Source organism: Rhinatrema bivittatum, chromosome 10, assembly GCF_901001135.1.
Source record: "Rhinatrema bivittatum chromosome 10, aRhiBiv1.1, whole genome shotgun sequence".
NCBI classification, from domain to species: domain Eukaryota; kingdom Metazoa; phylum Chordata; class Amphibia; order Gymnophiona; family Rhinatrematidae; genus Rhinatrema; species Rhinatrema bivittatum.
In genome coordinates, this window is record NC_042624.1 from 80,118,845 (window position 1) to 80,145,509 (window position 26,665).

Sequence of the window (26,665 nt, forward strand, 5' to 3'; positions counted from 1 at the left end):
GCTCTAGCTGATCCTGCCCACTGTCGGTGCAAGCCTGGTGGGTTCACTTCCTAGGCAGTGCCAGTTGCACCACAGCACAAAGGATCAATAACCCTGGGCAGTGTTACACATACTATAGCTTACAGCAAAAAGGGAAAAAAGGAACTAAGTACAAAATCAAAAAACATAATTACAAAGTAATTAATCCCCTTATATAAGTCCACAAATATGGAGTCCAAAGGAGTTATAGAACAGACTCAATACGAAGGAAAACATTTTTAAAAATATATTCAAACTATAACTGTTATGAACCTGAAGGTAAACCCCTGTTCCGAGGTAGAGTAAGCACCACCTGAAAGGGAAGTGATCCCCTTAGGTCTCTACCGTCGAAGGGCGAGGCCGTAGGCTGTGGTTGTTGCAAGAAGACTTCACCCTGGAAGCTCGAGGTCCCCCCAGGAGAAGCCCGTAGGGATCCGGCCGCTGGGACTTTAGGAGACTCCTTTGAAGACTGACGAGAGGTCCGGATGCAGGCGCCTCCTGCAGGTCATGGGTTCCAGACGACTGGAGCCTCCAGCAGGTCGCAGTAGTCTGAAGACAGAGTCGCAGAATAGTCCAAGCCGGTCCGAGGGTTCGGTACACAAGAGGAGTCGAAGTCCAGTCCAAGATCCAAGCAGGAGAAGGGTCCGAATCCAGTCCAGGATCATGCCAGGGAAACATGTACGCTGGTCCAGAAGTCAGAAGCCAAGAATCAATCCACGGAGCAGGGAAGCAGAGCGGGACAAAGAACCAAGAACAGGGAGCTCAGGAACACACTCAGCCAGGAACCTTGATACCAAGGCAAGGTCTGAGGCTCAGACCTTGCCTTAAGTACAGGAAGCCAGGGGAGGAGTCTCAGGAGGAGCCATGACTACTTCCTGTCATGACTCCTTTAAGAGTACTCATCAGCCGCGTGCACGGCTCCTAGAGAAAGCAGAGAGGGAGGAGCCAAATCGTCGCGGGACCACACTGCTGATCCTGGCCATGGCAGCGGCTGCTGGAGGAAGAGGAAGAGGGCTGCCTGCACCTACAGGAGCCCTCGACAATGCCCGATGCCTCGGGTAATTATATTTTGCGCGACCGCCGGCCTGGACCTGATTGTGGCCGGCCGCGGCCGGCGGCCATGGCACCCGGCCCTGGTCGCGGCTTGCTGCGGCCGGCGGTGCTAACAATAACGGCGAGATCGCTGATGCATGGCCTACCCACTCCCCCTCTCGTCCCGAATTTTACATATTATCACAACATTCTTATAAGGCTACAAAATACGAGGCAATAGACCTTTATGCTGGAAGATGCCGCAGCTTTATTGTAGTTTAAACAATTTGACTAAATGGAAATAGTATATGATATGCACGAGCCGCCACTAATTGTATACATAACCAATCGTACCGGGGGCCACCCGCCGTGTCCCCTAGCAAGGCGTCCTCCTCCTCCGGCCCCCCGCCTTGCTCTTGCTAGCAAGGGGGCCCATACCTCAGGCCTACTTAATATGGCCTCAGTTTGTGCACCCGCCACCAGCATGAGGTAGTAGGACTTGCATCATGCCCCCAACAGCTGCAGCCTCCTTACCCCAATATGGATTCAATGGCCTCTTGAATGTAGTTATTGAAAAGGTCATTACCAATGTCAGATAAGTGAATTCTATCGAGCCTGTATAAACCTTCATACGTAACCTTTGCCCAGTCATGTCATAATTGTCACCCCGCTGGGGTGAATCACGACCGCGTATAGGTCGGCACCTTCTTGTGCTGCATAATCTGGAGAAGCTAGTCCCAGGTGATCCCTTTGTGACCCTTCCATATAATGTGAACATGTTTCGTAGCTAAGCCCAGGTGGGTCCCGTAGGATCGGGACCTTGCCCTTCTGGCCGCCCAGTGAACAAAGGAATGTCCGATAATCCAGACAAACCTTTGCCTTTGCAGTGTTTCTGAATTGTGCAGCAAACTATGCGCAGGCTTCCGAGTCTCATGGGCTAACGAACAGAAGGTTGTCTAAATAATGGATGATGTCATTTGATGTTGCCTTCTGTGCCATCCCCAATGTATAAATTGAGGTAAATAGCTCAAAATATGTGCATGAGACTGGGCATCCCATAGGCATCAATTTATCAAAGTAATATTGCTTCCTGAAAGTAAAAACCCATCATTTTCAAAGTCATACATCAACTCGCACCATTAAATCTACAAATACCACTCAAGAAACACACCTCTGTCAGACCAACTAGAGAACACTACAAAGAATCACTTCATGTTCCAAAAGCCAAAACATTCCAACACAAATCTCTCGAAGACAGAGCTCTATCCACAGCAGGACCGCGCCTATGGAACTCCATCCCTTCAGAGCTTCGCCAGGAACCATGCCTACCTACTTTTAGGAAAAGACTAAAAACCTGGCTTTTCAAAAAAGCCTACCAGAGTTCAGATTGATCCAGGTTCCCTTTCAACCACCATCTGTCACCCCTAACCTCCCTCTTCCCTCTATCCTAGTGTAAACCCCACCAGCCCATACCCCTCCCCGTCCTTGACTACATTTAGCTCTTGACATCCTCTTGACACAGATCCTTTATTGCTTACTATGTAAATATTCACTGTAAATGCGTTTTACTATGCAAATATTCCTGTCCCTTTTCTCTTTTCTCCTCCTATCCCAGTTGGTAATTTCCTTGTTCATTGTAACTATTATTTTCTGCACCAGTTCAATTACCCTAGTTCTATGTTTATTACACGACTTGTTAAATGTAAACCGACTTGATGCAACCTTTGGTCGTGAAAGCCGGTATAGAAATTAATAAATAAATAAATAAATAATTGGAAGCTCCTTGTTTGGACTGGAAGTAATCTTTAAGACTGATTCTATGTCCATTAGTGCGCCCTCGTTGCATTTTCTGAATAGTGACACTGTAGAGTCAAAGGAAGCATACTGCACAAAGCACTTCTCTGGGGCCACTGGTCGTTGACAGACGCCCCCTGGAGGGTATGAAAGATTCTGGATGAGACAGAATTAGCTCTTCTCTTTATCTATTGGTGATCACCACCTATGGTGAAAGGTACATCTTTTGGAAGGATTGTTGTGGAAAGGACCAGTCTTCTGTCCGAGTGCCAACTCGATATCTAGGTTCTCCTGCACAATGTCTGCATTTGTACCACTGATGACGCGATGCAAGTATTTGTTTCTGTTAACCTTATTTTATTTATTTAACAGTTTCATATACCGAAGTTCCAGTAACAAAGTTACTAATCAATTCGGTTTACATTGTAACAATAAAAATTGACAGAATATAGAATTATGTCTTACAGAGAACAGGGAAGATTTAACTTGGAGATAAATAAAATAACTTAGTGAGAGCAATAAATAACTTCAATGGAGCAAGGAGAGTACAATTTAAATACAATATAATATAGGAGGATAAATTCGGAATTGAATGACCTTGGGATGAATCATGAATCCATCAAGAAAGCTTCGCAAAATCTTTTGTGGATTCCTGCTGCTGGGGTACGTTCCCAAAGTGGTAGGTGATTTTTTTTGTTTAACTGCTGAGCCTTAGCATGTTCTACCATTATTCCCAATCGCTTGTTTCTTGAAGCTTCTTGTTGCCGAGTGCAGGTTTGCGCCAGCTGAACACACTGAGTGAAGAGTTCAGGGATGGAGACAGGACCTGGACCCGGGGGGAAGGGGCGGGCACCGGGCAGAAGATTCGCCTAGGGCGCCTAATACCCTTGAACCAGCCCTGGTGGCGCCAGCCCCCAAAAAAGAAGGGAAAGTGCAGCCTGCAAACTCGTGCCTGGATCCTACAGTCTTCTACCTGGCCTGGCACTCGAAGGGTGGCACTGGTGCGGGACAAAGGCTCTGCCTAGGATTAACTCCTGGCTTTCCCCCCTCCCCGGGCTCAGTCCGCCCGGCTAGCGAGAAAGAGAAACAAACAGATTCGCCTAGGGCACCTAATACCCTTGAACCGGTCCTGGACTGATTAAAAAACTATGAAAGGGAGCGAGCACGAGCGCTGCCTGCAGCAGCAGGAAATAATTCTTACCTCATCCAAACCTTAATGCTCGTCTCCAGAGCAAGGTTACTCAAAAGTTTCTTACAGGAAATAAGCCCTCAATAAATAAAACCCCAACAGGAGCAGCGAGACCAGGCAGCACGAGTCCCTCGTACAAGTCACTCACCTCCTCCTCCTCTTTCCTTAGTGAGCAGCTTAGTACTCACAGCATGACCCGCGAGACGTGCAGAACCACCGTCACACCTGCTCCTTGAATGCTTTAGTGATAAAGCAGCCGAAGGTTGAGTGACGCCTTGACGCTCAGCGAAAAAGGCGAAAAGCGAGTTGGCCCGAGAAAGCTCCGTGTTCGTAGCGAGTGGAACGACATACCCAAGGACACGGAGCAGCATGGGATTTGAACACTGCTCTCCCTGCTTTAAAGCCAGCTGCTCTAACTTGTTATTAAGTTAATAGAAACAAAGAACAGATAAAGGCTCAAGCCCTCTACCCGATTTGCTTTCTTTTTGCAAAGCAGGGCTGAGAAAAGAAGAAATGTTGCTCAGTTCCTATTTTTCACTGCGGCGAGGCCCAATGCAGAAGTCAAGGCATTGCTGCAGGCATGATGGCGCGTGGATTTAGCGGCCCTTCCCCTGCGCTTTTGGCCCCAGGAGTGGGACAATGCTTTCTTCCAGAGGGGGAGAGATGCGAACTCGGATTGTTGCCAGTTCAGCGGGCTGGGGACGCTCGGGCAGGATGTAAATATGGCCATGGTGGGGGTGCTATCTTCAGGCTGAAAGTTGCCATTGAGGGCCATGTCCCATCTCCATAGAGCCGCCAGGACCGTCCCGAGCTGAACGAACCTCTTCCTGCGTACACCGTCACTCCTGCAGCTCACGCCCCACTTATTCCGTCACTTGCTAGCGCGCAGGACCTAGTATGCCGTTACCGCAGCGCTCTCCAGCCCTCGCTTTATCCTTTCACGTTTTCTTTCTCATGCACTCTTTGTTGTCTCAGCGCCGAGGCTTCATACTTCTCCTTGATTCACCCTGTTTTGTGCCGTTGCCGCCAGGTCAAAGGGGTTAATGGCGGCGACGGGGCCCTCTTTTATCGGCACTGTGACGTGCTTCCAGTGCGCGTCGCAGGCTGATGACATCACCTGACGTTGGGCCCGACACGTGCGCTCGGCAATCGGGAGATGCTTCTCCCCACTAGGAAGAGGGAGGAGGGAGAGGGGTGAGTGTGCCCTGACCCGTTAGGGTCGGGGCTTTCGCGCACAGGGGCGCAAGTCCTTGCATGTATCATCCCAACCCTGTGAACTAACTAAGTACAGGAGTGGAAACAGGAATCATCACTGCTCTGCTATCCAAGAACTGTTTCAGCTGATCAGGCTCAAATAAAATGTATCTATTATCATCAAATTTAGGAAAACATTTAGCAGGAAAATGAAAAGAAATTCTCCTAAACCTAAAACAGTATCTCAAAATTGAAGAAAAACTTAAGTCTAAGCTGCATCTGTATAGGGACATCAGGAAATATCCAGATTTTTTGTTCCATGAAAAGAACATCTTTATTAGCACTGATTCATCAGTTTTCTTGTCATCTTAGAAAAATTAAAAGAAACCGGAAACCAGACAAAAAATTTTTAAAAACAATGTAGCACCATAAGGACACCAATTAACAGTATACCATATTACACTGCATCAAGTTTAACATGCATATAATCAACTATCTTCACAAATTAAAAAAAAAATTTTATATATATAATTTTATTGTACATATAATTGACAAGTATTAACATGTTATCACAAAATTTAGTAATTTAAACATTTTTTTAAAGCAATCTTTTTAACAAGTCTTTTTAAACAACGTGTGGACGCCACTACTTAACCCTCAATATCCCACATAAATACCAACAATAAATATTCCCATTATTTAAAATACAACCAAACCATTCATCCATCCACATTCATCCAATTAATTTAAAACCCTCCCAACATATATTGCACCATATCCCAAAATTATTTTAATGCATTGTTCCTTGATTCAAACCATAGGTATTATGACATATATTATATACTAATTCAGAACACGGGTATTCTAAAGATTTTCAACTCGAGTCCACGATCTTCACATACTCAATTTATCAAATGTTAATAAGTTGTAATTCATCACCCCGACAAAGAACCTCATTTCGCAAAATAGCCTCAGTTGTATGTAAATCTATTTTGTGCGTATTCATTAGGGTTATCCTAAAAACCAGACTGGTTGGTGATCTGCAACTGCCTATCCTTGCCCAAAAAGTCTAGTTTCAAAACCTTACTTAAAGAGGCAGGAATGCAGCCTGCTTTACTCTTCTGTAACAGCACATAATACCATTAACCAAAGGTAGAGGGTAAGCGCTCAAATTTGGATATACTGTTAGAAGCAGAAAATAAATGTTTTAAAATAAAAATAAATAGTGGCACAGGACCAAATTTGGGGCCTGGGCCACAGACTGAATTTCAATGGAGCTGGCTTTTGAGCTTGCTGTGGTGGTTTATTGCTTCAAGATGCTTCCAAAAATACCCTTTTCACTTTCAAAAGCTACAGAAAAAAGTAACTATATTCTCCCAACATAAGATAGATTTTACATTGTTATTCTAGTAGGAAGAAAGAATGAAGACTTAGTCTGAAGTTACCTGAAGAGATCACTGGATTATCCTTTTCAGGGACAATTGCAGAAAGTTGATAACCCATGAAAACTGTACCTTTTCTGGGCAGTGCAAGCAAATGCAAATTGTTTGCTCATTTATCTTTTGCCTTTTCTTCCACAGATACTGGAAGACTGATGGCTTTGTACTACATTGCATTTGATACAGTAAAGCAGTTTTGCAGAATTAATGGAACAGAGACTTTAGCTGAACTGGTACAGATCTGAATTTTCCTGAAGAAGTGCATCTTTTAAATCAGTTTTTAAATTTCATGGGGTCATAATATCCTGAAACTGACTTACTGAGATGAGTTATTGTTTGTTTTAATGAAGTTGAAGATTTTCTAAGCATGTGATTTTTATGGTGGGAATAATTCCCTGTTTTTAATACAAGATTACAAGCATTTCCCTTAAAAAGTGTTTTGAATATTCAATTTACTCAATATAAATGTAGTTTTGGGATTATAAAAATACCTCCTTAAACCAATAGAAAATATTTATAGCAAATCTCAGTAGCAATTGTGCTTTGTCTGTTACATACTGGCATTGGCCATAGCATGGGCATCGTAGGTCCCAACCCAGCATGGTATTATTTGCTTACTACCTACCCTTTGAACTCCACCCCTCCCCAAAGGCACTTTAAGAAAGCATACAAAAAGAATCAGCAGGCAGTCTCTTTGCAGAACAATTTTGGCCACAAGAGTACAATTACATTTTATGCATCCTAACTATCTAAGGTTTGGCTTTTAGAATATAGCATTGTCAATCAGTCATCCTAAATCATCACTTGCAACCGACACACCTGCTCAGCTGCCATCAACCTGACTGCCAGACCCAGCCAAGGTGGGGAGCACACAACCTGCCAGACCGACCCAGCTATTCCTGCCCATGATTACTTTAAATGCTTTGTGTATGCAGCCTGCCAAATTGACTCAGCTGCTTTTCTGCTTGCATTTACTGTGCTGTGTTCTCAATTGAATCAGCTCGAACCATACATTCTTCCTCTCTGGGGTAATTTGGGGAGGCCTTAGAGAATTGCTAAGTCCTTCAACATTCGTCTGTCCTGATGCCGTCATGCCAAACCTGTGATCTGTGGCATCTCCCACCATGGGATAGGACAGCGACTTTGTTTATCCTATTTCCTCCTATTTAGCTCCTATTTCCTCCTATTTATCCTATTTGGCTGAATTTCTGGTATGTAGAGCTAAAATGTGCACAATAGAATGTCCATTCCGATGTCTGAGAGATGCATGCCATCCAATCTATACAGCCCTAGGCAATCCATTGAAATCAGATCATGTCTAAGCACCAAATCACCTAAAATGGAAACAAACTTGGAGATTTTCCAGTTAACCTTCTTTCTCCTTTTCTCAATGTCTTTCATCTTCTTGGCAGGAGTGGCATCCTCATAGGATGATATCAGACTATATTATTTGCAACCTAGTCAATAATGTTGCAGCCTGTGCTATGTCCTTCTTAGTCATAAAAATTAATTCAACCCCTTTTAGGAATGCCAGGTTGTTACTGTCTAGGGGGTAGATTTTTTAAATTTACGCGCATGCGTACTTTTGTTCGTCTACCAGGCGCAAACAAAAGTACGCTGGATTTTATAAGATACGCGCGTATCTTATAAAATCCGGAGTCGGCACGCACTGCCTGTTCCCTCCGAGGCCGCTCCGAAATCGGAGCGGCCTCGGAGAGAACTTTCCTTTCATCTCCCCTCACCTTCCCCTCCCTTCCCCTACCTAACCGACCCCCCCGGCCCTATCTAAACCCCCCCCCTACCTTTGTTGGCAGATTTACGCCTGCCGAAAGCAGGTGTAAATCTGAGCGCGCCATCACGCAACCCGGGGGCTGGTCCGGAGGCCTCGACCATGCCCCCGGGCCGGCGTCACGCCCCTGACACGCCTCTCGCCCTGCCCCAAAATTCATGCCTCCCACCTGACATGCCCCCAACACGCCCCCTTTGCAAAGCCCCGGGACTTACACACGTCCCGGGGCTTGTGCGCGCCACCGAACCTATGCAAAATAGGCTCGGCGCGTGCGGGGGGTTGGGGTAGGTTTTCGTGAGGTACGCGCGTATCACTTTGAAAATCTACCCCTAGGTGTATCAGTATAGCAAGTGGTGGTATAGTGCAAGCTGCATGAATCAATGACATGAGTAACTGGTCCCATTTCATGCCATGGTCTCCGAACCACTGAATTTTGCGTGAGCGAACCTCAAGTGCTCCCTTTGTATCTATTTCAGTGCTCTCTTTCCTTCCCAGAAAATGTACGAGTGGCTGCATTTTCAAAGCTGCCTCAACTGGCCTAAAACATAAGCCATAAGATTTGGCTAATAATAATTTAATCAACCCCCTCTTATACTATTTTTTTGTACATTTCTTTTCCCAAACTGCTTGCACATTAGTTCATCACTACTTTGTACAGCCTCGCATAGCTTTATAAATTTGCCTGACCTTCACCTCCCAATCCTTTAGAACTTATCATATAAAGCAATTTCTTGTGCTGCAAATTGGAATGCATGCCAAAAGTCGCTGGGTTGAAGCCCACATGTAGTAAGCATTTCATTAATACAGTTGCAAACTGAAATCTGGAGAGCAGACCCATCTTCATGAACCAAAAATGCCCCCCCCCCCCCCTTCCCGGCCTTCCTAATCTTAATTAAACGGCTTATGTTAACTACAGGGCAGGTAACAATTTCCACCACTTCCCACAAACCAAGCCACACACCTTTAGCTTCCTGCCTTAAACCTTTTTATCCTGACTTTAAAACCCCACCATCCCCCCACAAACTAATCTTTGTCCCTGGTTGCCTGGAGGAAGGCACTAATTCGCTAACTTGCAAACTGTGAAAAATGCTAGTGAAAATGCAGTCTGAAATAACACAATTTCTTATGAGGGGAAACATACAGCCACCACTATCCTCCAAATCTTTTCCAAGACTTGGTGGACTATTGACCTATGATATTCTGGGTTCTTTGACTAGATACCTTCCCTGCTTCACGCTTGGAGGATCTTCCACAGCAGGAAGGATCCTGTGAGATCAGGCTGCATCCATAACTTGGTGAAGAATGCAAAGTCTGCTAAAGCTGTCTTTGTGGCACTGACTGTAATCCCCAATTTTCCATGCCACCATTAAAAAGCAGACTAAATATTCCTTGCAAATGTGTCCATTATGACCTATATCTTTTTTTGCATAGAAGGATCAAAACAGCTGCCATCCTTTCTAATATGCTTTTCAGACTGAGTGCCAGGGTTTTCAATATCAGCCTTTCAACATCATGTCCCGAAGGGCCTATAGGCTGAGTGGATCTTCATACCATGCTCATCTGCTGGTGGCATCAATGACCTAAAAACTGACCACTTAAATTGAGACAAAGCATAAGCTACTGCATTGTGAATGCCAGGGATATGCTTGGCCTTCATTGACTGATTAAAAAATAATGCATGCAGAACTATCAATCTCTTTAGCCCTGCTAAAACTGGGCATTTAGCTGTCTGCTACTAGAGAATCGTGTGATCGATCGTCTTAACGATCGATTTCGGCTGGGAGGGGGAGGGAATCGGATCGTCGCAGTTTGGGTTTTTTAAATATCGTGTAAATCGTGTAAATCGAAAACCGGCACACTAAAACATCCCTAAAACCCACCCCGACCCTTTAAAATAAATCCCCCACCCTCCCGAACCCCCCCAAAATGCCTTAAATTACCTGGGGTCCAGAGGAAGGGTCCCGGTGTGATCTTTTACTCTCGGACCTCCGTGTGTTGTAGAAATGGCGCCGGGGCTACCTTTGACCTGTCATATGACAGGTCAAAGGTAGCCCCGGCGCCATTTTGTTTTTTGTCCCCCGACGTCAGGAGCTGGACCCCCAGGGACTTTTGGCCAGCTTGGGGGGGCCTCCTGACCCCCACAAGACTTGCCAAAAGTCCAGCGGGGGTCCGGGAGCGATCTCCTACCGCGAATCATTTTTCCGTACGTGTTGCCGTACGGCCGGCGCCATTTTGCGCAAAATGGCGCCGGCCGTATGGCAACACGATTCGACTGCAGGAGGTCGTTCCGGACCCCCGCTGGACTTTTGGCAAGTCTTGTGGGGGTCAGGACGCCCCCCCAAGCTGGCCAAAAGTCCCTGGGGGTCCAGCGGGGGTCCGGAACGACCTCCTGCAGTCGAATCGATTTTCCGTACGGAAAAACGATTCGCGGTAGGAGATCGTTCCGGACCCCCGCTGGACTTTTGGCAAGTCTTGTGGGGGTCAGGAGGCCCCCCCAAGCTGGCCAAAAGTCCCTGGGGGTCCAGCGGGGGTCCGGGAGCGATCTCCTACGCTCCTGACGTCGGGGGACAAAAAAACAAAATGGCGCCGGCGCTACCTTTGACCTGACAGGTCAAAGGTAGCGCCGGCGCCATTTCTACAACGCACGGAGGACCGAGAGTAAAAGATCACACCGGGACCCTTCCTCTGGACCCCAGGTAATTTAAGGCATTTGGGGGGGTTCGGGAGGGTGGGGGATTTATTTTAAAGGGTCGGGGTGGGTTTTAGGGTTGTTTTAGCGTGCCGGTTTTCCCGCCCTCCCCCTTCCCCTCCCCCTTCCCCCGATTTACGATTTTTTAACGATAAATCGGGGGAATTGTTATTGTATCACGGCTCTAACGATTTTTGACGATTTAAAATATATCGGACGATATTTTAAATTGTCAAAAAACGATTCACATCCCTATCTGCTACTATAGCAGCATTGTCTGAGCAAAACAACACTCTCTTGTTGGCCAGCTTATTGCCCCGTAACACTAGTGCCACCATTATCTGGAACTGTTCTAAAAGGTTATGTTTCTTGCTGTGTTCGAACTGCACCAGTGCTCCAGCTAGGACTCTATCAACTACCAAACACTGTTCTCCCAAAGCATCAGAGAATAGCTCTAAGTCTGCATCCATGGCTTCAGGAGCCTGTCACAGTGCTACCCCATTCTAGTGATTAAGGAATTTCCCGCCAGACTTTCAGATCCTTTTTTAAATTACTTGCCAGCAATATAGGGTGACCTAGCTATAGCTGCTGCTAGCCTATGAATGAATACATTATCCATTGGTATAACCCTGTATGCAAAATTCAGCTGCCCTATCAGTGACTGGACCTGTCTGAGGATTTAATTCCTGCTCTTTGATGCATGATACACAGGGGCGGATTGCAGGAAAATATCAACCCGGGGGATTTTTTCAAAACCAGCTCAAGGGGTATCTGACACCCTTGTGCACATTCTCTGCAGCACATGCATCAACATGCCAAGTTGACTCTGAAACCTGGCAGAATTAAGCCCAAATGTCTCCAAAATAAATTTCACATTTTTCCTAAATAGCTAAGAAATAAAGCATACTGTAGACCAGCAGTGAGTAAACAAAGCTGTAGACTCCCCATTCCATCTATGCAAATCTGTTGAGGCCACCCCACAAATCTGCTTAGCAGAATACCTCACCTTAGTCACACATGTAGAGCAGAGACAGACCCTCACCAAATACAAAATGAAGAGATGATAAAATGTAAATAGAAACATGCAGACAAAAACTGATCTTGAAACCGCAACACGTCAGACTCTGTATGGAATGGAAAAACAAATATCATTCCTCACTAAACATTAAACAGTAACATCAAGAAATAGAAAACATCAATCATAATAGTAAAACCAAACTCATAAAAAGAATAAATATTTCAAAACAGCTGATGAAAAGAACATCCACTGATTACAAACAAAATCATTGTTTTTTTAAATTTCCCAAACATCAATAAAATATTTCAAAATAGCAGACATAGCAAAGAACATCCAATAATTAAAATTAAAGCTAAAATAAATCCCCTGCTTATCCGTACCTTGAAATGTTAGATTCCAGTCACCCTGAGATTGTCATGAATTAGTAAGGGGTGGAAGATATGTACAACTTACTTCTCTCTCTAACACACATGTTCATTCTCACACAAACTCCCTTATATTCTCTTTCACATACATGTTCATTAGATCACATGCAGTCTCATACATGCTCACATGCTCTCTCTCTCTCAGAGAAGCTCTTGGTGTCACACACTCACAGTCTTGTTCACACACATGCTCACTGGCTCAAATCGCTCTTTCATATACATGCTTACTCAAATGTTCACTGACTTGTTCTTGCTCACACACATGCTCACTAGCTCAATCGCTCTCCTTTATACTCACACACAGGCCCAATGGCTTAAATAGTCCTCTTGCACAAACATATGCTCATTGTCTCACTTGTTCTCTCTCGCTCACAAACATGCTCTGGTAACCACAACAAGCCTGACTGTATTATCCAATGCAACAATGGAAAACCAAACATAATCACTCCTCACAAAACATCAAGCAATAAAATCAAGAGATATATGTTGCGACCGTCGGTCTGCGACGGCTTCGCCTCGCCTACCTCACTCTTCTTGCGGCTCCTCCCGCTCACCTCGGACTACTGGCTGCCACGGCGTCTGTCTGCCGACCTCCCCGGCATCCCCGGACCGGCTTTGGTGCTGCTTCCCGCCATGCTCCTCCAAGGTACCATAGGGCGCGCGTGCGCGCACGCCGCCCTCATCTTTATTTGCTCGTTGGCGCAAACCTCGGGCGTCCCCCTGAGATGATGTCACGCTGCCCGGATATTTAAGCCTACTACTTTTGCCAGCTAATTGAGTTAGCAACCCCGGAACACTACAGATGGGATTCGCTCTCCGTACTGAAGCTACTCTGCCACTCCAGTGTTATCTGGTACTCTTATTGCTAACGGGGTACCCGCTCCTCGGGGGCCTCTTCTGCTTCTTTCAGGTGCTATTAGGAAACCGGTACTCGCTCCTCGAGTACTCATAACTCTCAGTCTCTTTCCAATACAGCACAGCGTCCTGTGAGATACTCGCCCAGCCGGGCTCAACATCTATTACTCACTACTGCCACCTCTGGTGGTTTCCAAAACTGTTTAAATAAAGATTCAAATCTGTGTTTGTGTGTCCAGAGTCTAGCCTGACACCGTGGTCCCTCACGGGACTGCCCCCTGTGGGCTTGGTCAGCTGCCACAGTGTCCAAGGATCCAACCAAACATCAATAACCATAACAATATAAGACATTCATAATATTAAAACCATGAAAAGATGAATATATCAAAACAGTCAACAAACATAGAGGACCTAATATTCAAAGTGCATTCAGCACTACTTAACCGGATAAGTAGGATTTAAGAACATAAGAAATTGCCCTGCTGGGTCAGACCAAGGGTCCATCAAGCCCAGTATCCTGTTTCCAACAGGATGCTAAACAAGGTCACAAGAACCTGGCAAGTACTCAAACACCAAGAAGATCCCATGCTACTGGTGCAATTAATAGCTGTGGCTTTTAGCTAAGTAAATTTGATTAATAGCAGTTAATGGACTTCTCCTGCAAGAACTTATCCAAACCTATTTTGAACCCAGCTACACTAACTGCACTAACTACATCCTCTGGCAACAAATTCCAGAGCTTAATTGTGCCTCGAGTGAAAAATAATTTTCTCCGATTAGTCATAAATGTGCTACTTGCTAATTTCATGAAATGCCCCCTGGTCCTTCTAATATTGCTACTTAGTTGCATAAGTTATGCGGCTAAATCGCTCCACCCAATGCCCGCCCACAACTTATGCAGCTAACTTTTTAGTCACATAAGGGACTTATGTGGTTAAATAGCGGATGCTGAATATGCGCTTACATTTAGTGGCTGCTACTTAGCCACATAAGTCCCTTATGTGACTAAAATGTTAGCTGCATAAGTTGTGGGCGGGCATTGGGTGGAACGACCTAGCCTCATAACTTATGCAACTAAGTAGCAATATTTGGTCTTAGCCGCATAAGTTTACTAGCCTCATTAGACGGTTGTAATTGATACGGCTAAGTACAAATATATATAGCCGTGCCGCTGAATATACCATGTAATTTAGCCAGATAAGTTATATCTGGCCAAGTTACTTAAACAGCCATCTTTCAATATTGGGCCCCTAATGACAGTCACATAAATTTGTTCTAATATTTCCCAAACACCAATAAAATATTTCAAAATAGCAGACACATGAAATAACACTCCAAAATTTAAAATAATAAAAATTTAAATAATTAAAAAAACCTCCAGCTCTCCATACAATTAAATAAATAAATACCTGGCATCTTTTGATTTCCCAGAGATTGTTATGGATTTGGGTGAAGAAGGCCACACAGTCTTTATCCTCTCTCTCTCCTTCACACACATAGGCAATCTCTCTCTCATACACTTTGCAGGCTCTCACACACACAATCAAACTCTCTTTCATACAGATATACAGGCTCTCTCATTCTCTCATGGACCCATGCAGGTGGTCTCGTTCAGACATGCAGGTTCTCACTCTCAGACACACATGCAGGTACTCATACAAACATGTAGGTGCACTCTCTCTCATACACATCTCATACACGCCTCACCATCAGGCGTCGCGCGCCGAAGGGGCGCGACAAAGGGGCTCTCCCCTTTGTGCACCCCTTCGTGCAACTCTTTGTGCTTCATTTAATATTTTTTCTTTTACGTTTTCTGTTAAGTAACCTTTTTTTCAAGTTCCTACCTTATGCCTTTGTTAACAATTTTATTATAAATGTTCTCTGTATTTGACTATGGAAATATTTTTTCCTGCTTTTTCTGTTTTATGTAAACCGGTATGATTTGCATTTTAATGTAAGAATGTCGGTATATAAAAATTATAAATAAATAAAATAAATACACATGCAGGCACTCATTCATGCACATATTTAGGCTCTTTCATACACACATGCAGGCTTACTCATGCACATATTCAGGCTTTCTCTCTTTCAATCATGCAGGCTCTCTGTCATGCACATATTCAGGTTCTTATACACATTTGCAGGCTCTCTCTTTCATACACTCATGCAGGTGCTCTCATGCACAAATTCAAGCTCTCTCTCATACACACCTACAGGCTTACTCTCATGCACATATTCAGGCTCTCTCTCGTACACACCTACAGGCTTTCTCTCATGCACATATTCAGGCTCTCTCTTTCATACACATGCAGGCTCACTCTCATGCACATATTCAGGTTCTCTCTCTTTCATATACATGCAGACACTCTCTTCCATACACATATGCAGGCTCACTCTCGTGCACATATTCAGGCTCTCTTTCATACACACATGCAGGCATTCTCTCTTTCATACATACATGCTGGCTCGCTCTCTCTCTCTACACACACACACCTCTCAGGTATCCTCCTTTCTTCTGGGCCTTTGCCGCACCAGCACTACTCATTAGCTGCCAGAAGGGAAATGGGAGGAAGTGGCCCAGCAACCGCCAGATGCATTCTTCTGCAGAGCCTGTAGGTCTTTCTTCGGGCTGCATCAGGTCGGGTTCTGTCGTGGCCTCTCTGATACCTTGTTGGGCTGCGACGTGTTGGGCTCCGTCATGGCCCCACCGATGCCTCCTTCGGACCGCAATGGGTTGGGCTCCATCGCAGCCCCACTGAGATCTCATTCGGGCTGAGTCAGTTATCTCAGCCCTGCAAAAGAACTTGTTCAGCAGCAATCCCTCAGCAGGAGCTGAGATGAAGACCACGTGACCAGTGCAACCAGCCCACCAGGGGATGCCCGATCCCCTGATAGGCCAATCTTCCCCTGATAATACACTGCCTTGGACAACATTTGCACCTTTTCTGTTGGCAACTGTGAGACCATTTCCATCGAGTCTAGCTCAATACCTAGAAAGGTCAGTCTATGGCTGGGATCTTCCGTCCTCAGCAAGAGGGATGCCAAACTCCTTCGCTATAGCTCTAAATACATTTAAAAGGTTCTGATAAATTTCACTGATTAGAGCCATGAACAAGAAATTGAGATAATGCGTGCACAAATTTACTTACATAAGAACATAAGGTATGCCATACTGAGTCAGACCAAGGGTCCATCAAGCCCAGTATCCTGTCTCCAACAGTGGCCAGTCCAAGTCACAAGTACCTGGCAAATACCCAAACATTAAATACATCCCATATAACTAATGCCAGAAACAAGCAGTGGCTATTCCCTATTGATTAATAGCAGTTTATGGACTTCTCTGTTATGCTCAGGCTTGTGAAATCTTGGACCGATAGGAGTATGGTATACCTCAGGAGGTGGATCCGTAGGTTCTCCCGTCGGGTGGCGAGGCTGAACAGAAGATGCGACCAGCTGACCCTTGGCACTGGATACTGAGGCGACTGAGGAGACAGATGAAGAGTCATGACTTCGAGGAGAGGAACTGTGTCTTCGCCACTGGAGGCCCGCGGTCCCCCCAGGAGGAGCCCGTAGGGACCCGGGCCGCTGGGACTTAGGTGGACCTTTGAGAGGTCAAGACGTCGGGAGATCAATGCAAGGGCTAACTGGAGCTTCACCCCTGGAAGCCCGCGGTCCCCCCAGGAGGAGCCCGTAGGGACCCGGGCCGCTGGAACTTAGGTGGGCCCTTGGAGACGAGGGTCCAGAAGAAGTCCGAGGTCAGGTGCAAGAGGGTCGTCGCTTACCAGTCCGAGGTCACACACCAAGGGATCGCCGCTTGCCAGTCCAAAGTCACACACCAGGAATCACCGCTTGCCAGTCCGAAGTCACACACCAGGAATCGCCACTTGCCAGTCCGAAGTCACACACCAGGAATCACCGCTTGCCAGTCTGAAGTCACACACCAGGAATCACCGCTTGCCAATCCAAAGTCAGGAACCAGGAATCACTGAGACGAGACAGGAGCAAGAATCCAAAGTACAAGAACTCACCAAAGCAAGCAGACCTGACTACGTGGAACGTTGCCAAGTCAAGGAATGACTGTGGAGAGCCTCCTTATATACTTCCCTGTGCCTGACCTGCCAGGCACAGGTGAAGTCAATTTAAAGGACGAGGCCCCTTTAAATTCAGTGAGGAGGTGCGGCCATCTTGGATCCTGGCCACAGGGGAAGGGCAGCCCGAGGCCACGAGGGGAAAGCAGGGTGCTTCCCCTGCCGGCAGCCACCACTGAGGCCCGCGCCAGTGTAAGGGGGAGATGGACTTGACTTCCCCGGCTTCCTCGACGCTGCCGACGCGGGCCCACCGCCGTGGGCGAGGTAGGGGTTTGTGGCCGCGGCCATCTGCGGCCACGGGACACAACATTCTCCTTCAGGAACTTATGGGCTGGATTTTAAGACATACGCACGGAATGTACGCCCGATTTTATAACATGCACGCACAAATGCCTGTCTCTGGAACCTGTGCATGGAACAGGGAGCATTTCAGAGAATGCTACCCTGGATGTTCTGGTTTTCAGCTTTCTACCTAAGAGCCTAAATTTGGCTTTCAGAACCTCCCTCCATATGTCGTTGGTGCCCACATGTACCATGATAGCCAGCTCCTACCCAGCACTGTCTAAAATCCTATCTAGGTGATGCATGAGGTCTGCCACCTTGCACCAAGTAGGCATGTTACCAGGCGATCCTCATGCCCTCCAGCCACACAGCTGTCTAAATTTCTAATAATCGAATCACCAACTTTGACGGTCGACCTAACCCTTCCCTCCTGGGCTGTAGCCCTGGAAGACATCCTTGGTGCGAGCGGACAATGCACCACCTGGACAACAGGTGCTTGCTATAGGATCATTTCCTGCTGCACCAGGTTGATGCTCTCCAATCATGAGCCCTTCCTCCTCCAAGGCAGCACCAGGGCTGCCAGGCTGGAGATGGGTCTTGGCTATATATCCCTGATGGTCTCATCTATAAACTCCAGATATCGGATTCATTCTCTGAGAGACAGGAGCGCTTTGCATCGGATGCACATGCACAATTTCTCACTGGCGGGTAAAAAATCATATATGTGACACTCGATGCAAAAGACTGTAAGGCCCCCCTCTTGCTGCTGGACTGCTGCCTTCATCTCAAATTTGTTCAGTTCCTAGTTAAGTTTTAGGTTGCTATGGGAGTAGGAATGCATACAATTAGGGTTCTTTAAATATATTAGGGTTCTTTAAATATATAGTGTATTCACTATATATCCAGTTATTTATAGATCTACGAACTTGAATCTTTTTCATATGCATCACTTGTTTTTGTCCAGCTTTTTTTCTTCACCCACCTCTTCGGGATCCCTTAACAATAATTTAAACACATTCACATATTTCCTCTTCCACATTCTGTGCTTTACCTTGGCTAACACATGAACACCTAGCAGTGCTATCAGACGTGTGCCCATACTACCGTCCACTCCATACCTCGTACATTAAATGCTCCTCTAGCTTGCTTTTTACCTTTGATACCCAAAAGCTTAATGAATGTCCCATTCCTTTTATCATGAATTTCTTCCCCTTCCTGCGCACCCCAAACTGATTCTCCACACTGTCCAATCTCTTAACACCAACTCCTTCAACTTCCTCATAAAATCCCACATCTTTCCCACAATCACCCTCTTCATCATTAGACCAGAGAAAGGACTGTCCCTGAGATACCTGGTCATCAGCAATGCTCTGAACCATGTGAGATGCTGGGCTGGTACCTCGCTACTCGCTGTGGCATTGTGCGCTCTCCTCTTTATCTGCAATGGCTCAATTGGTTGTCCTCCTACAGCTTCCCACCTATCTCGAACCCACTGCATTCCACGGTGTGCCATGTTGCATCTCAGCTGGAGGATGAGCTGCTCCAGGTCATCTTCACACTGGCTGGAAGCCTACCTGAGCTCCCGATCTGTCACCTTCTCCTGCCTCTGACTTGTAGTGGAGGCTTTTTTGGATGGTGTGCTCTTGCACTTGGTGGTAACAGAAGAAGATGAGGCCATTCCTTGCAAGGGAGTGGCTTCTTGTTCCTTGCATCCCTGCCCATATCCTTGCTTGATGTCACTGGTACCATGCTTGTGTCTCCACTCTCACTGGACATATGGTCCTTGGCTAGCATAATGAAGGACTCCTCTGAAGGGGGCTGGGTTCTTCCATGTGTTTGCTGTAGCCTGCTTCATGGAGGGAGGGGGGAGGGAGTAGAAGGAGTTGCAGTTGGGTTGGGGTGAGGAGGGGATACCTGTATGGGCTGGCAAATGGAGGGGACTGACTATTCTGTTGGCTTTTACTTGCCGGCACTTCCCTCTATAGAAATGCTAAGCCAGTCATCGATATGCATTGCAGAAGGTTGCTACTTGTCCTCTCAGCAATTGATTGTTTTCATTGGGATGCTAACAAAATACTCCAGTGGTCATGGTTTTCCTGCTGCCATGTGATGGCAGTCCCGAAATGAACAAAGGAATAGCAGAAACCGACCGAAGCCCAAGGTCCATTGAGGCAGGCTCCCGGTGCGGGAAATAAGCAGTGAAAGGGGATAAGCCGCAATTTCTTTGGCCAGCAGCAAAAAGAGGAAGCCACTACGGATGCAGCTTCTCTTTATGCTACTACAAGGCTACTCCAGCCCCCCTTTCCCCCCTTTCTTTCCACCCCTCCTCCCAGACACATCAGCTAGCCCCAATCCAAGCCCTTCCCTATCCTTCATCATGCTGGGCTAGCCACATGGCCATGTTATGGCCTCATGGGTGAGCCCAGTGAGACACTTGTCACAGGAACTGTCATCAGGTGGTGAAACAGCCCATAGCCTAGCAGGACACTTTTTTCTCTTGCAGCCTACTCCAGTTCTCACTGGGAGTGATGAATTGACAGTGGTCCCTGCCATCAACAGCATGCGTTTCTAGTTGTTGTCCCCCTGCTGGAAACCCTAATACTAGTGTACAGACAAGGTCCATCTCTGATGCCAGGGTCGCGCATCCTCCATGACAGCTGTGCTGATATCATTCTCAAGTACAGGTTTTGATGCTGCTGCTGTTGTGGTCCCAGTTGTTTGCTGCTTTGGGGGCATCCTTTTGGTGAAAAGCAAGAAAAAACTCTGAGGTGTGCTGACTGGTGTGCTGCATCTATGGCTAACTCTGCATTGCTGCCTGCTGCAGATGAAAGAGGCAACAGCTAGGGTTGTACTGTCTTTTATGGGCATATATGGCCCAACACACACCCTTCCCACAATTTCCCAGCCCTGTGTATTTTGGTGGGAAATGTTCCTGTTGAAGCAGGGCTGAATGAAATAAAATAAGAGAGGGGGTGGGGAGGTTACCAGAGCATGGATGTCATTTTAATGGTCAACGTTTTGCATAGCGAACACAAGCCTCAATATATTACATGTAAATAGAGGCCATTTGTGTGGAGAAAAATACTTTAATAGGTTGGGAGTTTATCTATTTATCCTACATGGTACCCATGTATGTACATTTATAGTATTTTTATCCAAATCTTTTTATAGAAGTTTGACAATTATTGGTACCTAGTTATAATTAGAATAACTTTTGTCTTTTCCAAAATGATGAAATACTTGATTGCCCAGGAAAGACCTGAACCTTTAAACTTCATGTTTACCCATAACATTGTAAAAAGATGCCATACCTAGCAGATAGGAGATAGGGAGGGTAATTTTATAACAGCCCATGTAGAAAGTACACATGGACGTCAGCCCTGATTTTCAAAGCAGATTTACATGCGTAAGGCCACTTTGAAAATTAGCTGGACCATACGGACCTTAGCATGGCAAAAGCATACATATTTACACCTGATAGAAGGCAAGTGTAAATGTCCAGCAAACATTAAGACATATACTTTAGAAAATCAAAAGTATGCATGTAAATGATTTTCTCACAGGACAACCAGGATGGTAGTCCTCACATATGGGTGACATCACAGGATGGAGCCCAATCACGGAACACTTTTGTCAAAGTTTTTAGAACTTTGACTGGCACTTACTGGGCATGCCCAGGATGGCACTAACCCTGCAATTAGCAGGAGTCCCCCTTCAGTCATCTTTTTTCCACACAGCAGTAGCCATGCGGTTAAGGAGTTCTTGGATATTCCTGACAGGAATTTTTCCTCATGGAATTACTTCAAACCTTCACACCCCATAGGGTCCCCCTCTTGAATTTTTACTTCCGCGGTACTCCGGTAAGTTTTTACCCAGTTCCGGTCGATTCCCGTCGGGTTTGGCCCTTGTGGCCTACTGGCCGTCGACCGCAAAGGCCATGGTGTCGAGGTTCCGTCTGTGCCCTGACTGCACTCGCACCATGTCCATCAGAGACCTGCATAAAGTCTGTGTAATGTGCCTAGGGTGTGAGCATGATGTCCTGACATGCCCCAAATGTGCCTTAATGACACCAAAAGGTCGCAAAGCCAGAATAGAGAAAATGGGACTTCTCTTTCGGTCTCAAACTCCGACACCATCCATAGCTTCGACGTCGTCCGAACTGGCACCATCCACGTTGCGCCAGTATCGGGCACCGGCCGGTGACCGTCCAGCGTCGACGACTTCCCGGCCATCGACTACTTCTGTTCCCCCTCAGGACCGAGGGGATCGAAGAGAGAAACATCGACATCGGCACCGAAAGCCTCGGATCATCCATGAAGGCAAATCATCGACCTCGCCATCGTCCGAGCTGCCATCGAAGAAGCCCCATCCAGAAAAAGCATCGAACCTTTCTGAGACCGTGTCACCGAGGCAACCCTTACCCGGATGGGTAATGGGAGCTGCGACTCTGCCTTTAACGGTGGTCCCTCTGGCTACGCCTCTGCCTCCTCCCCTTCTGGAGCCGAGGCTGCTTGCTCCAGATCTCCGTGAACAGCTGGACCAGATGGTTCAGGAGGCCATCGACAAAGCAATGCACAGATTCCAGGTTCCTCCGATGCCGAACCCGGTGCAGAGTGTGGAACTGATCACAGACCCCATTCCGGCAGCACTGGCACTGCTGCTTTCGAGAATGGAAGCGCTTATAGCCGCTTTTCCACCGATGGATCCGGGGTCACCGATGGATTCGGCGCCCTCTCCTCTTCCACTGTCATCGGGAGCAGAAACACCGTTCCGTTTGCCTCCATCGGGAGTCCTGCCCATGCCTAAACCATCAACCTTCTTCATCATTGATGCCTAAGAGCCGATGCCAGAGTACCGCAGAAGTAAAAATTCAACCATTCGATGCCGTTACTACCATCGGTGCTGCCAACTCGTCCATCGATACCCTCGATGCCAACCTTAGTGCCCACGGTAACTCCCTCCGTGCCTTCGGAGGCTAGACCGGGACCTTTGGGAATACCTTTGTCCCGTCCCTCTCAGGTTCTGTTGCGACCGTCGCTGCTCGACGTCCTCACTCCGCCCTCTTTACCTCTGTGGCGACTCCCTCCGGGTCTGATGGACGGCTGGCTGCCGCAGTGTCTCCATGCCGTCTCTCTCTGGCGTCCCCGGACCGGCTCGACGTTGCAGATCCGCCATGTTGCCTGAAGACCTAGGGCGCACGCGCGCTCTGATTGAAGTACCAGCAAGGGCGCGAACCTCAGGGGCATACCCCTGAGATGACGTCATCCGCTTCCAATATTTAAAGGTCTCTATTTCACTATCTAACTGAGTTAGCAAGGGGGGTTGCTTCGGCTACGCTTTCTAAGCTACTCTGCCTCCACGGACTTACCAGAGGTACCCGCTCCTCAGGGGCCTCGCTCTTTTCTTTCCTTTCAGATTACAGATAGGAACTCCTCGGGGGCCCATGTTCCTGGACACTCTGAAGATTCTCTACTGCCTGGAAGCTATTGCTACTACAAACATTCATGAGTTACCATCGCTCTCTCAGAGCTTTCCCTGGAACCAGGTACTCGCTCCTCGAGGGCCTAAACCTTTCCAGCTCCTGAGCTTCCTTGAGACCTTATGTGAGTTTTGTCATCTAGTTTTGTTCATGAACTCTGTCTACTCTGCCTACTCACTTTCTACAGTTTCTCAACAGCTCAGCCAACCTGGATCGCTGTTCCAGTGCCTGAGGGACTACAGCCTTGCTGGGCATATCAGCTCACTACTGCCACCTCTGGTGGTTTCCAAAACCTGTTTAATAAAAGAACTAATGTGTGTCTGTTTCCATACTCAAGCCTAGCCGGTGGTCCCTCTCGGGATATCCTCCCGGGGGCGTGGTCATTTGCCACCGGCCCAGGGACCCACCAACACTATATCAGATTCATTACAGATTGCTACTCCTTAGCAAGACGATATCTGAGATACTACAAGACTGCTGACTTCCTCCCCTTAGGAACCAATCATAACAGAATTACATCAGATTGCTAACTCCTATCTGATTGCTCCACCCATTAGATAGTGGGTTTCTAACAGATTGCTAACTTCTCACAGAGAATATAACAGATTGCTATCTTCGCAGTCTAACTAACAGCAGATTTACAACAGGTTCCTAGAGGGACTGGAGCTGATCCTTATGATACCTGGACCGAGGATTTGTCACCATACACTGATGATTTACCGTCACCACCCTCTCCTACTGAAAGCAGGAAGCGTTCTCCTCAAGAGAACTTGTCCTTCATCAATTTTGTGAAGGAAATGTCGGAGTTGGTTCCTTTCCAACTACAGACAGAGCAAGATGATAGACATCAGATGATGGAGCTGTTACAATTTCTGGATGCTCCCAAAGAAATCACCTCCATCCCTATCCATCAAGTTCTTTTGGATCTTCTCAAAAAGAATGGGAACCCCCTGGTTCGGTAGCACCAGTCAACCGGAAAGCAGACACCACATATTTGGTCCAGTCAGCTCCAGGGTTCCAAAAACCTCAATTGGATCACCAGTCCGTAGTTGTTGAATCTGCCCAAAACAGGGCACGGCGTACAAAGACCCATTCTTCCTTCCCTCCAGACAAGGAGCAGAAATTCCTGGATGCCATTGGTAGGCGTGTTTTCCAGGGATCAATGCTTATCTCTCGGATCGCATCTTACCAACTTTATATGACCCAGTACAACAGGGTCCTCTTCAAACAAATACAAGAATTTGCAGAGTCCCTGCCTCAGCAATTCCAGGAACAGCTACAAACCCTGGTTCACAAAGGTTTTGAAGTGGGGAAACATGAAATAAGGTCCTCTTATGACATCTTCGACACCGCTTCCAGGGTTTTGGCAGCTGCTATTTCTGCAAGAAGATGGGCCTGGCTTAAGTCTTCGAACTTACGTCCTGAAGTCCAGGACAGATTAACCGATCTGCCTTGCATTGTTTGGGGAACAGATCCAACAAACAGTGGCGCAGCTCAAGGATCATCATGAGACTCTTCGCCAACTCTCTCTGATGCCTTCTGAATACCCGGCCAAACAACCATTCAGGAAGGACTCCAAAAAGTTGTTCTATCATCAAAAGAAGTCGCTCCACAAAGCCTTTCCAAAAGGCCCAGTCTCGTCAACCTCGTAAACAAAAACCGCAAGCAGTTCCTCAGCCGGGCCCTGCTTCCGGTTTTTGACTCCTGCATAGAAAGCAGCAGCCAGCTTCCACTGCTGCATGTACCAGTGGGAGGTCGATTGTGCCACTTCAACAACATGTGGCACACAATCACCTCAGACCAGTGGGTCCTTGCCATAATTTGTCAAGGTTATCACCTGAACTTTCTCTCCATCCCACCGGATTCCCCACCTCAGCTGAAGTGGGGAACATCAGACCATTCACTACTCCTGGACCAGGAAGTCTCTCTCCTCCTTCGATCCAGAGCAATCGAGCCAGTGCCCTACTCCCAACAGGGCTTCGGATTTTATTCCTGGTACTTTCTAATCCCCAAAATGTCAGGCGGCGTTCGTCCAATTCTGGACCTACGTGTCCTCAACAAGTACCTCCAACTAGAAAAGTTCAAAATGGTAACCTTGGGTTCCCTCCTTCCTCTTCTGCAAAGAGGGGACTGGCTCTGCTCTCTAGACCTCCAGGACGCTTACACGCACATAGCCATCACTCCGTCTCATCGCAGATTTCTGAGATTCCTGGTAGGCCCAAAGCACTGTCAGTACCGTGTGCTCCCATTTGGCCTAGCATCTGCTCCACGAGTCTTCACCAAATGTCTTGTAGTGGTAGCAGCCTTCCTAAGGACCCAAGGTGTTCACGTCTACCCCTATCTCGACGAATGATTAATCAGGGCTCCCACTCAGCGAGCAGCTCGGTCTTCCCTACGTCTTACCTTACACACACTGATCTCTCTAGGATTTCTCATCAATTACATGAAATCCTGCTTAGTCCCATCTCAAACTTTGTCATTCATAGGGGCAGACTTGGACACCTTCAAAGCAAAGGCATTTCTGCCTCGACAGCGAGCTCTCACATCTCTCGCACACCAGCTACAGACTCAACAATGCTCAAGTGCACATCATTTCCTCATCCTGCTGGGGCACATGGTGTCCTCGATGCATGTTACCCCGATGGCCAGCTTGGCCATGAGAGTCATGCAGTGGACTCTACGGTCACAATGTACTCAATCTGTTCAACCATTGTCAACCATTGTCCACATTACCGACCCACTTCGTCTGTCTCTGGCTTGGTGGAAAAATCAGACCAATCTCCTCCGAGGCCTACCTTTCCAGACTCAAAATCCTGAAATAACCATTACCACCGATGCGTCCAACCTCGGCTGGGGAGCACATGTTGCCAATTTGCAAACTCAAGGGACTTGGTCTCCAGAGGAAGCCAAACACCTAATAAAGGTGAGACTGGTGAATAAAACGAGAAGCTTGGGAGTGAGTGACAAGGTGGTGACCTGGATTGCAAATTGGTTGACGGACAGAAGACAATGTGTGATGGTAAACGGAACCTTCTCTGAAGAGAGAGCGGTTTTAAGTGGTGTACCGCAAGGATCGGTGTTGGGACCGGTCCTGTTCAATATCTTTGTGAGCGACATTGCAGACGGGATAGAAGGAAGTGCAAAGTGCAAAGAATGAGACGGGATCTAAGGAAACTGGAAGAGTGGTCGAAGATATGGCAGCTGAGATTCAATGCCAAGAAGTGCAAAGTCATGCATATGGGGAGCGGAAATCCGAATGAACTGTATTCGATGGGGGGGGAAAGGCTGACGTGCACGGAGCAGGAGAGGGACCTTGGGGTGATAGTGTCTAATGATATGAAGTCTGCGAAACAATGCGACAAGGTGATAGCAAA

At 46.9% G+C, this 26,665-nt stretch overlaps 1 protein-coding gene across 1 annotated transcript in view; it reads left to right on the forward strand.

The window, feature by feature from the left end:
• The window catches only part of LOC115099806 (probable ATP-dependent DNA helicase HFM1), a 358,874-nt gene that overhangs the window by 233,557 nt on the left and 98,652 nt on the right, over positions 1–26,665 (forward strand). The window contains exon 16 of the mRNA XM_029617655.1: positions 6,808–6,899. Coding sequence (XP_029473515.1) covers positions 6,808–6,899 — 92 coding nt within the window. The remainder of the gene's footprint in view (positions 1–6,807; positions 6,900–26,665) is intronic.